Genomic DNA, 15,374 nt, shown 5'->3' with positions numbered 1-15,374 from the left:
AATGTTTCTAAAGTTGTAATGCCCAGTGTATATCATTTAAGGTGGTATTCCTGAAGTACTTTTGGGCTGCGCCTAAGAATGCTCTGACTTGACATGAACCAGGTCAGTCTGCTCCTTCAGAAAAGAGCTGTCATGTTTCATGCTGATTATAGTAGGGCTACCATACAAAGAAAACAGCTGAGGTTCATGTTGTCCGTGGGGCTTTGCCCCTCAAGGCAAGAGAGATCTTGGAGACAGATGAATAGGAAGGAGAAGTGTGATTGCAGTGATCTGGCAATAAAGATGGGGAGGTGGAATTAAATTGCCTGGCTCTATGGGATATGGAGTCTGAAACCCTGAAAAAGTAGCTGAATACTGTGTACTTGATTTTCCTTATCTGGAAAAACAGATTTGAAAAATGTTTAGAATAAGAGGTGATTATGGGGCATTGAGACACTATCTAACCAAGAACAGAAATGAATGATGTACAAAAAAAGTGACTTGTTCATTATTTGGAGGACAAATTTCTTTATGCTACCTTTATTTCTCTAGTAAAGCTAGAACTTGGGACAGTTCTAGAAATACAGCATACACATTTGAGTAGAGTATGTAAATATCCTGGACCATGTAAGAGGGCTTTTTGCTTTCCACTTTGAGATTGAATTCTGACTCTTTGAATTCATTCCACAGATTTTTGCAGAGGAGCATGTTTAATGGGCTATTCCCTCTAAATAGTGGAAAGAAGGTAGAATTTAAAGTCAGGTAAATCTTGGTTCAAATCTGCCTTTTGGGCAGCCCCGGTGGCTCAGCGGTTTGGCGCCGCCTTCAGCCCAAGGTGTGATCCTGGAGACCCAAGATCAAGTCCCACATCAGGCTCCCTGCATGGAGCCTGCTTCTCTCTCTACCTGTCTCTCTCTCTCTCTCTCTCTCTCTCTCTCTCATGAATAAATAAATAAAATCTTAAAAAAAAAATCTGCCTTTTACTGGCTTCATGACTGTGGATGTTATTTTAAGCCTGAGTCTTGGCTTCCTTATCTGTAAAATAGGGATAATATTACTGAAGTTATTATGCAGCTAAGTTAACCAAAGTTTAATGCTGTACACTGAGCAGAGTGCATCTAGGAGGCATTTACTCAGTGAGTTTTAGTTCTAATGAGCAACGTACTCAAGAGGTCCTGTGGCTCTGGAGCCATACTGCCTGGACTCTGATCTTCAACTTATCATTCATTTGGCCTAGGACAAGTTACATGACTTTGTTGTGCCTCAGTTTCTTCACTTGTCAAACAGAGACAATAATAGTACCTACATCATAGGTTTGTTGTCAGGATTAAGTGAGTTACATGTCTAAAGCACTTGTAACAGTGCCTGGCACTGAAGAAGAACCCGTAACTGTTAGTTTTGAACAAAAAAGGCAGGCATTAAACATGTAGCACTGAGTTGATGTGGCTTGGTAAAAAAAAAAAAAAAAAAAAAGGAAAATTGAGGAATATACTTCTATCCTTTCTCTTTTCCCCTGACCCTTACATTTTCTAAAGCGTAGCAAAATACCTTGTACCATGTTTAGAGCCACAGTTACCTATCTGGCTCCAGGTAGCAACATCTAATTTCTACTGTGTTATAGAGACTTTAATTTTCAAGCCTTCTTCCTTCATATACTGACTCTTGTTATTCTGGGGAGAGGGAAGATCTATTTATCTCAGAAAAAAAAAAAAAAAAAAAAGAAACTTGTCTGTTTTTCAAGGGCATAATGCAAGTTGACCCAGCACAGGAAAGTATTAAAAAACAAATAGGAAGAGTGGTTGTTTTTTTTTCATTTGTCTCAATTCACCTGTTAACCTGTATTGAGTGCTTGCTGTGTACAAAATATTACCTATCCCAAACCCTTTCATATGTCATCACATAGAATCCTCATATTAAAACTTATGAGGGAGATAGCAGTATTCTCTTTTAGTGGGGCATAGGAAATTGAGGTTCAGAAAGACAAAGTGACTATCTGTGGGCTCAAGGGCACAGCTAGAAGTAGCAGACCTAGTCTTTAGATTCCATATCCAGGGTTTTTTTTTGCAAGGTCAGGTTGTCTTTATCCTGTCTATTCTATGTTTTTGAGCATAGAAGAGAAAAAGGTTTTCAGGACCAGTACATTTTTTCCTTTGGTTACTATTAGGTCCTAATCACCTCCACTCCAGTTATAGAATGAGCTATTAATTATGGGTGGTATGGATTGTGCTAGTGTAGGCTGTTCAGGCTCCTCCTCCATCAAGGACTGTTCTGATAACATATTTAGTAGAGAGATTAGTTGCCATCATTATGATTATCAGAACAAACAATGATCAAGGGCCCCAAGGTGTACAGTAGTATCTTAGTTCCTTGAATCACAGGATATTTAGACTAGAAGGAATTTCAAAGGTAACTGGATCTGTCCCCTTCAGTTAAGAGGTGAAGAAGCTGAGGCCTAGAGTCATCAATTATGATGATAGCCAGATAAATGGCTTGGTGGCCTTAGAGGCTCCCTGGGCATATGATTACTCCATATCAAACTCCATCAGGATTCCATTTTGGAAATATGACAAATTTATGACCAAATTAAAGATAAAGTTATTTAAGATACAAGCAGATAGGTAGGTCTCCAAGAGTAGTCCTCATAAAGAGGAAAATGACACTGATAGTAGTGAGGTCTTCATTTATGTCCTAGAACAATCTGATTAATGGGACCTAATATTGACACAGTTCTAGAAATGCAGACTACACATTTGAATAGGGTATGTAAATATCGTGGACCATGTAAGAGGACTTTTTGCTTTCCATTTTGGGGATGAGATCTGACTCTGAGCTCATTCCACAAATTTTTGCAGAGGAGCATGTTTAGTGAGCTGTTCCTTTGTTATACCTTGTTCTTGTTTCCAGACTGGATTATATAATCTCAGTTACTGGAATTTAGTTCTAGGAGTAATCTCTTGGTGAAACACAGCATACAACACACACACACACACACACACACACACACACACACACCCCGCACCCCCGTTAGGCTAATTCCCTTATATCAGTACTGTTTTAATGTATCTTCTACAATGTGAAATAACTCTTAATTCGCTGATAGGTCAGTACTTGGCTAGATGCCACATCACAGGCCATGCTATAATAACAATAGTGGCCACTTAATGAACACCTGCTATGTGCAAGGTGCCATACATAAAAGATAAGGAAACTCTGACAGGTAGTAAAGTTGAATAACTTGACCAAGGTCACACTTTTAGTAAACAGCGGAACTGTACTCAAACCCAGTGCTTTCTGACTCCTGAGCTTTTTAGAGCCTACTCATAGGATATAAAATCTATGGGGAGGAGTCCTCTTAAGTCTGGTGTGTCACTCAGCTGTTTCTACTTTACTTGGTCTCTAAATTGAACAATGGTTTTACTCTTTAGTTTATATTTGACTTGCTGCTCCTGTTCATCTGGAAATTAAGCACATAAAGCTGAGGTGGTTGACTGTTGGTTAGCAGTTCTGTAAAGGTATTTACAGCCAGAAATGTTAGTTCCCCTTCCCTTCCCTTCCCGCCTTAGAAAGGGGATAGAATAAGGGCTAGAAGTACTGAATAGATTAGGTACAATCTAAATTGTATAAAAAAAACCAGCCTTAGAGAGGCCAACATCTTTGGATCCAAACAGTCTTAGAGGGCTGAGCTTCTGAATAGATTGGCACATTCAAAATTCAATTTGTATTGCCTCACATGCCAGTATATTTTCTAATTGAATTAAGCCCTCATGCTAGTTAGGACTTTTGAAAGCTTTTCTTTCTTTCTTTTTTAATGTTGTGGTTTTATGACCGGATCAGCCTTGCATTTAAAGGCAACAGAAGATTTAGTCCTTGGTACTCTTCTAAATTATCACCTTAAAAGATAAATTCTATGTAGAATCTGTTTAATAGATATATTTATAACTTAATGCGGGTCTTTCTAAAAGATGATTTCTTTCTCTGTTCCTTTACCATAAATGCCAGAGAAAGTTTAGGAAACCATTATATTGGCAACTAGGTTCATTTATTCCAGATAACTTATGGAATTAATATTTCACATATAATGGCAAAAAAATAGCTTTCTTGATTTCTAAGTACAGTTTATTTTCACTTGTATTGGACTTTTTCTCAGCTTCAGTTTACAACCTTAACCTGATGTCTGCTGCTTCTTTATCTAAAGTTAGTTTTTACTAAACCTCCCCTATAAATTCCTGAGTTATCTAATTCAAATTTACAGCTTGTTTTCCTTTCTTCTCTTTTCTTTCTTTCCTTGTTCATTCATTTGTTTATCTTTTATTTTTAAAATTTCCCTTTTAATTATAAAAATAATATACCAACAGTAAGTTTTGTCAAAGACATCACCAGAAACTCTACCACCCCTATACATTTGCTTTTATTTTTGCATTTTAACACTCAAGCCTTTGTTCGAATGCATCCATATACTTATGCAGGTACTATCATCATAGACATTTAGCTTGGTGTTTTACTATTTTTCCACTTGATGCCATTATAAGTAATTTTCTATGTTGTTACAGAGATGTTTAGCTATTTTTTGTTTTAATTGCAATATATTTCATCAGGTGGATGCATGGCAGTTTATTTCATCAGTCTCCTGTTGTTAGATATTCAGATTGTCTCTTTCTTCCATAATATTAGATAACGTTGTAGTGAATATGCTTATATTTTTCTCTCCTTCTGGATGATCTCATTAGGATAAATTCCTAGGAGAAGTTCTGCATCAAAGGATATGAATATTTTTATGTTTTCTAGTATATGTTACCAAACTACTTTCCCTTTTAGAGTTTATGTCAGTTTATACTGCTGCCAGCAATATCACACCTAGATTATTGATGCCCATTTCTTAGAAGGCTTTATGTCCTCAGTCTTGCTCTCCTTTGATCTGGTCTGTAGGCAACTGTCCAAAATATTCTTCCAGAATGCTCTACTGTTCACACCTCTCTAAGAATCTTCCTCTGGTTGCCTGTCACCTATTTTCCAGTTCAGTTATAAATTTTTAAAATCAAGCCATTCTTACTATGTTACATCATCCATTTTAATTGTTTTGCAAACCATATGTGAGGCCGCCTCTCTTCAGTTTCTTCAAATGGCCCTTCTCTCTTACCTCTAAGTCTTCCCTCTGACCATTTCTTACATTCAGAACTGCTTCTCTGTCAGCATTTCTCCATCTCATTTAATTTCAAAAATTGCTTCTTCTACAAAGCGGACAACACAGAACTACCTGTAATGATGCTATCTTGAGTACTTTGTGTACTTCTGATGCGTTGCCAATAAATGTCAGTGTGGCCAATGAGAAAAATACAAAAGAAAGGCAGAGGTGTTCGGTGGAGATTTTTTTTTAAAGGAAAACGTAGGATTCATGAGAGCACTTGGTTCTCTTGAATAAAACTTGAGAAAAGAATGCGAAATTTTGTGCTTTGTTTTTGGGTATTATCACTGTTTATGTGACACTGAGCAAGTCAACTTACCCCATCCTGTTTCAGCTACAAAGTGGAAAATACAGTGTTGCCAATCATTTGGAGAGTCCTAACACTGTTCTCTTCCAATTATTTTTTCATCAATATCATTGACCTCATCATCATTATAATCGTAATATTTACAGAATATTTACTCAGCGCCAGGCACTGAGGTCGTATGTTATATGCCTTAGCTGTTTAACCTTCACAGCAGTTCTGTGAATAGGTCCCCCTTCTTTTCATAGGAGGAATCCACTGATAGAGATTTTATTACTTGCTCAACTAGTTAGTGGTGGAGCCATATTTAAACCTTAATTCTTAGAGAATTACTTCTCTGAAATACCAATCTATCTTCCCTGTCTACAATTCTCTGATCATTTCTTACTGCATATGAAAAAGAAAGCAACATTGGGTCTTAGCAACACTGGAAGACCCTTCCAAATTTCTGTCCAATTTACTTTTCCATTCCCCTCTTTTTCCATTCCCCTGTACCCTCACGTTTGTCCTATATTTCACTTTGAAAGACCTATTTATTTCACAAATATATCATATTTTCACACATCTGAGCCTTTGTTTCTGTCCTTAGAATGCTTTCTATTTGCCTCCTCACAAACTCCTATTCATCCCCCAAGGTCCAGCTCAAATGGTCTATACTCCATGCAAATCATTCAAAAAAAAAAAAAAATCCAGATTTTCTCAGGCAGAGTTAGTGACTTAGTACTCTGTTATTTTGTCTGTTTTTCTGCTCTAGTCTTTTACACTGCTTAATAATTATTTACTTACATGCCTTTCCTGCTTTAATATGAATGTTGAAATACAATATGGGAATGCAACATTTTTACAGACATGTTTTTAAACATAACCAAAATGAAAAATCTGTGTAATTAAAATGACATTGTTTCCCTTTCTTTCCCCCCTCAGCATAGGGCTACTTTCAAATTTGAATCAACAGATGAAGATAAAAGAAAGGTAAGCCTTGGGGGGTGTGTGTGTGTGTGTGTGTGTGTGTGTGTGTGTGTGTTTCATTCATGGACTCTCTAAACAGTGAACAACAAGTCATCTGATGATTGTTTAGTTTTTGGTTTCCTTTCACTTTGCTTTTAGGAATGCTAAGAAGAAGACAAGTACCAGGGTTAGTATGGATTACACACACCTTTCTCCTCTTCCATCCCCATAGGACCATTATACTTGCATAAATCAGGGGAATGGGAAGGGTTCAGAGGGGACTGTCCCGTGTGTTCTCACCTCCAGAGATTGACTTTATTTGGTGGCAGAACTGTAAGCTGCCCAAAATGCATTGCTAATATTGTGAAGCTTGGCTTTGGGTTAAGTTTTGGGAAAGCAGCTGCTTGTGCTGTTGCTCCTCAACCACACATTGTTCCCCGTACTGGCAGTAATTTATATTGTTGTCAGCAATTGTCTTGGTCACTGACTTAACAGGCATAGAGAAAAATGGAGTCAAGAGCCTCACCAGTAGGGGAGTTATTATAAGAAAGGGTGAATCAGAGGGGCACCTGGGTGGCTCAGTCGGTTAAGTGTCTGACTCTTGATTTTGGCTCAGATCATGATCTCAGAGTCTTAAGATTGAGTCCTGCATTGGGCTCTGCAGTAGGCTTAAAGCCTGCTTGAGGTTCTCTTTCCCCTTTTCCCTCTCTCTAAAAACAACCAAAAAATAAAAATAAATAAATAAAATTTTAAAAGATTTTATTTATTTATTCACTAGAGACACACAGAGAGGCAGAGACACAGGCAGAGGGAGAAACAGACTACGTGCAGGGAGCCCAATGTGGGACTTGATTCTCGGACCCTGGGGATCATGCCCTGAGCTGAAGGCAGATGCTCAACCACTAAGCCACCTAGGCATCCCTAAATAAATAATTTTTTTAAAGGGTGCATCAGAGATATGACCGTGTAGTTTATGTTTGCCTTTTGGGGTTGCCTGTGGTTGCTTTTAGAGCTGATTAGAGCATGATGCTAAAGAAGAAGCTCACTAGCTTCCCTTGACCATTTTGCTGGGCAAAATGACTGGGCACCTGGGTGGCTCAGCAGTTGAGCGTTTGCCTTTGGCTCAGGGCGTGATCCCAGAGTGCTGGGATTGAGTCCCACATCAGGCTTCCTGTATGGAGCCTGCTTCTCCCTTTGCCTATGTCTCTGCATCTCTCATGAATAAATAAGTAAAATATTTAAAAAATAATAATGTCAAGACCAAGTGAGAGAATATGTCTGAACCAGTGTAAGCCTATCACTGCTGCTGAAAAAATAGCTTAAAACCAGTGCTTTGCTGGGAATAGTCTGATAATACCTTGAAATCATCCCTTTACCTCCACCCCTACCCCCACCTGATGTCTACATTTCACTCATTTTACCTCTTAAGATTCCTACCATCCATTCTCTCCTTAATCCCTGCACTAATTCACACCTTCATCCGAGTTACTGTACCAGTTTCCTGACTGTTCTTTCTTTTTCCAGTTATGTGCCCTTTCAGTCTGTTGTCCATAATTCTAAAACAACAATATAATCATATTACTCCCAACCTTAATACCCACGAGTGACTTTCTTTGCCTATAGAATAAAGTCAAGCGTCTTAACATGATATAATACATGTCCAGTGATCTGATGTCTGTCCACTTTTGCAGTCTATAAGATACTACTCTCTATTGTATTTTATGCTTTAACAATATGAAATATTTCCAGCTACATACATATCTGCATCCCTTCTGCTTTCTTTCTAACTTTCCATATATGTTGTGTTCTACCTAGAATACCCTCTCCTTCTTTATATACTACTTCCTCTTTTCACCTGGTTAATTCCCACTTAGCTCCAGGAGCACCTCCTTTAGGAAGCCTCCTCTGGCATTCTATCAGGGTGAAGTATGGTGAAGTATCCCTCTTCAATAGTCCCATAAAATTCTATGTAAATCTCTAACATTATGTTTGTACATTGTCTCTTCATTATATATTGAGGTCTCTCATTGATAGACCCTGCAAACTCCAGTGATAGATACTATTGGCTTATCTTTATATCCTCGACATCTAGAATGCCCAGCACATAGTAGGTTAGCCAAAAAGTATTGAATGAGTGACATGGAGTATAAACTTTGAAGGGTAAAGGTTTAAGTCTGATTTTCTTTTGGATACTCTGGTTTCTCTTCAGATCACATAAATCTTTCGCCTTTTACTGATTTTCTTTGGGATTTGAATAATGTAAACAAGACTCAAGTACCTTGTAGAGCTAATTTGCAACTACGGTTATGCTGTTTGAAGAGCCTTTTCAAGATAGGCCTGCTCAGGCCTGACCCCTTATCTACTGAGTCAGAATTTGCTGAGTGGAATCCAGGCATATGTATTTTTATAAATGGTCTTTGGGAAATAAGTACTCACACATTGGGTGGGAGTACAAAATGGCACAATTCCTATGGAACAGAAACTGGCAGTATCTACCAAAATTACAAATGCATTTTGCCCTTTGACCAAGCAACGTCACTTTTAGAAATCTATTCTGTGGATAGCTTCAACCCAAGTAAACATAGTTATTCATTGAAAATTGTAAATAATAGCAGAAGATTAGAAACTAACAAGTGTCCAGCAATTAGGGAGCATTTGAAGAAACTAGGGTACATCTACATAATGGAATACTGTGATGTAGTAAAGAGGGGGCCGGGGGAGAGGGAGAAAGATAGGTATGTGCTAATGGGAGAGTTAAATGAAAAAAAAGGAGTAAGGTGTTAAAAAGAACAATTTTGATACATTCATGATAGGTGTTCAGGCTAGGGAGGCAGCTGCTATTTTTATTTTATTTGAGAGAATTTATACTATATCTGTTGATTCACTGTACCTTGGGATTCTGACACTAGAATCTTTGATAGTGCTTTTACTGGTCAAAATAAGCACATTAAGACAGATTCTCCATACTCCATATAAGTTTCAGTTGATGGAGAATAATTTCCCATTTAGTTTTAATTTAAGCATGTGTGTTTTCTGTAGTATAGTAGCAAAACCTAACATTTCAAAGTGTTGTCTTTTACTGCCTGCTAGATCTTTGGAGACAGTTGTTTCTGTGCTGGTATTATTTTCAGTGACTATGTGTAGATTCCTGGGAGATCTGATATAAACATAAGCAATAAGGGACCTAGTTAGCTGTCTTATTAATGGAAAAAGATGGGCAAACAAAATCATTTTAGTCTCTAAGGGTTAAAATCATTAGTGACTCCGTGTAAGGCCCTAAGACTATCGGAATGCTCTAAAGGATCTACATCCTAACAGCTTTTTAGGTTCTCCGTGTAGAGAGACAGAATAGTAGGCATGTCTCGACATTAAACCCAGTCTGAAATTAAGAGGAACTCAAGTTACTGTCTAATTTGTTTTGCTGCCCTAGCATTCTTTCTCTTTCCTAAATGTGTCTCTGGAGCCTTCTGTCACCAGCTCCGTGGTAACAGCAGCACCCCTTTCGATAAACTAACTACAGGTGCTGTCTTTCTGAAAAACATACCTTTCTTCTGAAAAGTTTTATGACCACTTAGAAGTAAATGTAAAGGAATAGACAGAACCTTTCAAAAAATAAAACATGATTGTACTGTGTTTTTTAGGAAATGGTTATAAATTAATGATCCTTAGGCCTAATTCCAAACACTTACGTAGTGCTTTGCATTTTTACAAAGATTTACTTTGCAACAGTAATGCAGCAATTCTGTAAGTCTGGTGAGAATATCACCAATCCTATTTTATAGATAAGAAAACTGAGGCTTATGTTAATGATAACTTGCTAACACTCACATAACTAGTAAACGGCAGATCCTCAAATAGAGAATGGATTTTCTGATTGTAAAGTGCAGTTCTGCCACTGCTCAGTGCTCCATAGCTGCCACTCATTCCGACTTGAGGTGTATTTTCAGAAGGTTTGAAATTGTGACTCACTACCTTATTTTATCTCTTATTCTTGAGAAACCATTTAGGCAACCAGACTTAAATTGGAAAATAGCAAAGGAAATTACCAAAAAGGAGAGATTAAGTTTTTCTAGAGAAGTAAAGTCAGATACAACTGTTATTTTGCATATAATGCAAATAGTTCCAGGTGCATATGAATCATTGTATAGTTAGATATAAGCACCTGCGCTTATTGAAGCATTTGCCTTATATCCTCTACCTCTAGGCTGTGATTGTTTACCTGCACAAAACAAATACACCATGCAAATCGGTAGGATGGAGGGAAGTAATCTGAAAATTTACATCTTGAGGAAATGAAAGCTCTTATATTTGGCTTCTAAAACACAACTGATCTCCACACCAATAAAGAGTACTAATTGCAATAAATGTTGAAACGTACATATCGTTTAATGAGTAAAAAAATTGCAGTTCTTTCACCTGTGAGATAAGAATACAGCCATATCATATATAGAAAACCTCAGTTGTTGTCTAAGATAAATCTTTGTGTACGTAGTGATTTTCCTCAAAAGAATAAAGTTAAAAATAGCCAAATTTCAAGCATTTATCTCATTACCTTTAAACTCATATAGATAAGCCCATTTTCTATAAAGGCAGACGATAATTGCTGAGTTGAGAACTCTTAAGAACAAGAACTCTGGCTTAGTTTTCTTTATATATATATTTCAGCCTCCCAGATGGCAGAAATAGGCACCTATAGTAAACACCTGTTAAATAAATGGAGGAACTTGTAGATTGAATGGGGGCCAGAATTACAATGACTTGTACATATTGTTTGACTTTGATATTTTCTTAATTACACAGAATCTCAGTATAATATTGTTTACGGGAAAAAATGGATACAAAAGCATTCAAACAGTATGATCACAGTCATGTAAAAGTAATAACTATAAAAAGAAAAATGATCATAAGGAAATTTACTAAATTTACTAACTGGTGGCTATCTGAATATTATTACTGTAGGTGATATTTTTTCCCTTTTCTATATTTAAATAGAAAATTACAGTAGGGGATCCCTGGGTGGCGCAGCAGTTTGGCGCCTGCCTTTGGCCCAGGGCACGATCCTGGAGACCCAGGATCGAATCCCACATCGGGCTCCCGGTGCATGGAGTCTGCTTCTCCCTCTGCCTATGTCTCTGCCTCTCTCTCTCTCTCTGTGACTATCATAAATAAATAAAAAAAAAAATTAAAAAAAAAAAAGAAAATTACAGTAGATGATAGTGATTTAAGAATGTGATAATTACATAACATGTTACATATGCTACTCTATAGTAGTGTGGTTAGAGGCATAAGCAAAGATCAATACTTTTTAATCATTTATTTTCCTTAAAATTGAGCCTTTTTGATTACCTTATATATACCTTTGGAGGGGAACTTTAAAAATGCTACTAGTTTGGAAATAATATTGCCTATGGAGCCAATTTATGGTGTGAAATAAATTTATATGAACATAAAAGTTCATTCTACCATTTGAAATTTTCTTCTTTTTACTTCCCCCTCCCCCTCTTGCCAGATTTGAATGTGCTTGGCATATTAGTAGAGATCTCTGTAGTCCAGATATTTTTTCAGTAATTCCTGTGTGCCAGGTCCTGTGTTAGACCTTGGTTGCTAAGTTGGCTATTTGCCTTGTGTGTGGTTTGGCACATTCTCAGCTACAGTTGCATACTGAAGATTGCCATTGTGGACTCTAGAAAATGAATGGATAAATTTCCATATTAGATTCTCCTCAGGAAATGTGCCAAGACAGAACCATCAATTCTATACTGTGAATCCATGCTTAGGAATAGCTCAAGGCATGATGCTTGCTCTGAAAGCCTTTTATGCTTATTTTAGTTACTTGAAATTGTTAAACTCCAGTTTTCACTAAAACAGAATGAGCTTCATATGCCTTATAAATTTGACTCAAATTTTATTTTATTGTCTCACCTTAAGGAATACTTTGATACAAGTACATCTCTTATTTAGAAGATAATAACTTTAAAGAGAATCATTTTCAACATCTTGATTTCTTTGAAACACATATACACACATAGTCACACACACACATATACAACCAAAAGCATCCTAAACCTTTTACTTTTTAAAGTTCCTGTGTCCAGCTGGGATCTGGCATAAAACTTGGCTAGAAGGGCTGAATTGTATCATAGATCAAGGTGAATGCCTCATAGTAGTTTAATAATTTGGTATAAAATAATTTAAATTTCATTTCAGACTCCATTTTTTATTTTGGATGTTTGCAAAGGCATTGAGAGACTAAATATAGGGAAAAAGAACAAAACAGCTCTTCTGACTTAGCAGGCCATAGATGTGGCAGCCCACATAAGGTCTTTGGATCACTTTTTAGGATTTCTTTCTCAGAATTATAAGAATAGATCTCCAGTTTGTACTTTAGCGTTTCAGATTCATTTTCTCTTACAAGAAAACAAAAACAAAAAAACCTCAACAAGAAGTTCCACTTCCAGCCATGATAGTATGAGTAGTTCTACAGCCTGCTCCCCACTGAAACTGATAAAAATTATTTTTAAAAACAATCATTTAAAGTCTTGGAAGGAGCATCTGGGTGGTTCAGTCAGTTATGTGTCTGCCTTCTACTCAGATCATAATCCCATGGTCCTGGGATTGAGCCCTGTATTGGGCTCTCTGCCTGCTCCTCTCTCTCCCTCTGCAGCTCTCCCTGCTTGTGCTTTTGCTCTCTCTCAAATAATGTTTTTAAAATCTTAAATATAAATAAATAAATAAATACATACAGTGTCTGGAAATACTCCTAAGAACATAGAGTCAATGAAGAAATACTTGTTCAAGAAAATCTACTAAAACTCAGTAAGAAAAGTGAAAATCTGTGGTATTAGAACTGAGACCTGCTCCCTCCTCCCATTAGTTGAGTGAGATGGAAACTATTCTCCAAACTGATGAATTCACGAACATAGAGCTCTCTCTTTCCTCAGTTCTCAGGTGGAAGGCTCTCTTCCAGTAGAAAGGTAAGATCAGTATTTCTCATCCTGCCCCAGTTACCTGTTGCTGAGACTAAATTCTAGGTGAGTGCAGCTGAGAGGTGGGTCCTCCTCCTTTCACCCAGCCCCCACACAAGACAGGCTCTACCGTGGATATGGAACCATGGAAAATAGAGGAGCCCCAATTGCCCTTGCCCTGGCCTGTGGAATGCAGATTCTACTCTGGGAGAGGCAAGTTGAGGATAGCTGGGACTGCTATTCCTCTGTCCCCTCTTCAAGCTCTCCAGGAGGTGTCACCCAGAGAGAAGCATGACATTACATTGTCTTTGCCCCCTAGCATCAGAACCAGAGCTCAGAAATTTTGTCTAGAGAACAAGCAGACCTAATAGCAGAGACCTGAATCTCTCCCAAAAGGAACCAACATCATTTGCAATGGAGTGTGAAGTGCATGCCTGAGGGGACAGGTTGTGGTGAAAGGAGGAGCTGAAGAGAGATTGATAGTCATTGGAGATGCAGGCTAACCAGAAGACTGGCTAATTTGCTAGAGAGAAAAGGGGAAAGAGGCAGCTGGGAGGAACCCTCCTGTGGTTAGAACAAATTCTAAATACTGACCTCAGGGACTATCCCTTCAAAGGAGCCCTAATAGATTGGTTCAGTTTGTGGAGCAATTTATGCCCAGGGTATTGTTGAAGACAATAGATCAATCGGCTGGTAGTTGTTGGAACTTAACAGCTGGGTGTGGTCAGAGAAAGAGAAGGTCAAGGAGGGGCCAGCCAAAGCCACTGTCATTTTAGGATGAGCCCCCTGAGGAGCAACATCTGCAGAGAGGGAGGGGGAAAATATACTTAACTAAAATAATTCATCCAGTCACTGAACAAGTAACAATAGCAAATCTTGATCTAGATTCAGTATCCATTGTTGCTACTACTTATTATGTAAAATGTCCAGTTCCCCCCCAAAAAATTATATATGAGACATGTGAAGAAACAGGGAAAGAATGACCTATATACAGTGGGGGAAAAGCAGGTGACAGAAACTGTCCTTGTGAGAATGACAAGATGCTGAGTTTAATGGACAAAGACTTCAAAGTAGCCATTATAATTATATTCAGAGAACTAAAGGAAGCCATGATTTAAAAAGTAACGCAAGGGTTGATGACAATGTCACATCAAATGAAGAATATCAGTATGAAGAGAGAAATTGTTAAAAGGAAAAAGAAGAACCAAATGGAAATTTTGATGTTGAAAGGTATAATAAAATATAATAACTGAGATAAAAATTCCCTAAAGGGGCTCAACATTAGGTTGAAACTGGCCGAAGAAAGAATAAACAAACCTGACAGTAGAACACTAGAGAATGTACAAGATAAATAACAGAGAATAAAGAATAAAGAAAAGTAAAGAAAGGCTTAGAAATATGGGGCAACATTAATGCCAACAGCTATATATAATGGGAGTCCCAGAAGGAGAGGAGAGGGAGAATGAAGAAAAAATATTGAAAGAAATGATGGCTAAAATTTTCCTAAATTTATTGGAAAACAACCTACACATCCAGGAAGCTTAATAATTCTGAGTAGGATAAAGTCAAAGAGATCCACAAACAGATACATCATTAGTAAAAACGCTAAAAGCCAAAGACAAGGAAAAAATCTTGAAAGCAGCAAGAGAAACATGACTCATCACAAGGGAAGCTCTATAAAACACAGCTGACTTCTCAAAAATGTAGGCCAGAGGCAGTGGAATAACATATTCAAATAGCAGAAAGAAAAAAACCTCAATCAAGAATCCTATTACCAGCAGAGTTATCTTAACAGTGCAAGGAAGATAAAGACATTTCCAGATAAATGAAAAACTGAAAGACCTTGTTCCAGACCCACCTTATAAGAATTATACTAAAAGTTCTTTAGACTGTAGTTTGAATTTACATGAAGAAATAAGAAGCACTGGAAAAGGTAATTTTGTAATTGTAAAAGACAATATAAATGCATATATTTCTCCCTTCTTAACTGATTTTA

General features: G+C 37.4%; 1 protein-coding gene and 1 long non-coding RNA gene across 9 annotated transcripts in view; one reads left to right on the top strand and one right to left on the bottom strand.

Annotated features, from left to right (window-relative positions):
• RIC8B (RIC8 guanine nucleotide exchange factor B) overlaps positions 1-15,374 on the top strand; it is a 99,088-nt gene that overhangs the window by 2,448 nt on the left and 81,266 nt on the right. For all 8 annotated transcript variants that reach the window (XR_005365678.1, XR_005365681.1, XR_005365680.1 and 5 more), the window contains exon 2: positions 6,390-6,437. Coding sequence is in view for 3 of the 8 variants with exons in the window: in XM_038550783.1 (XP_038406711.1) it covers positions 6,390-6,437 (48 nt within the window). In the remaining 5 variants the exon portion in view is untranslated. The remainder of the gene's footprint in view (positions 1-6,389; positions 6,438-15,374) is intronic.
• The window catches only part of LOC119873645, a 40,712-nt gene continuing 37,121 nt past the window's right edge, over positions 11,784-15,374 (bottom strand). Inside the window, exon 3 of the long non-coding RNA XR_005365684.1 lies at positions 11,784-12,096. This is a non-coding gene — a long non-coding RNA (uncharacterized LOC119873645). The remainder of the gene's footprint in view (positions 12,097-15,374) is intronic.

The sequence above is a fragment of the Canis lupus genome, chromosome 10, assembly GCF_011100685.1.
Source record: "Canis lupus familiaris isolate Mischka breed German Shepherd chromosome 10, alternate assembly UU_Cfam_GSD_1.0, whole genome shotgun sequence".
NCBI lineage: Eukaryota > Metazoa > Chordata > Mammalia > Carnivora > Canidae > Canis > Canis lupus.
Note: the sequence above shows the minus strand (reverse complement) of the source record. Positions and strands in the feature narration are given on the sequence as shown.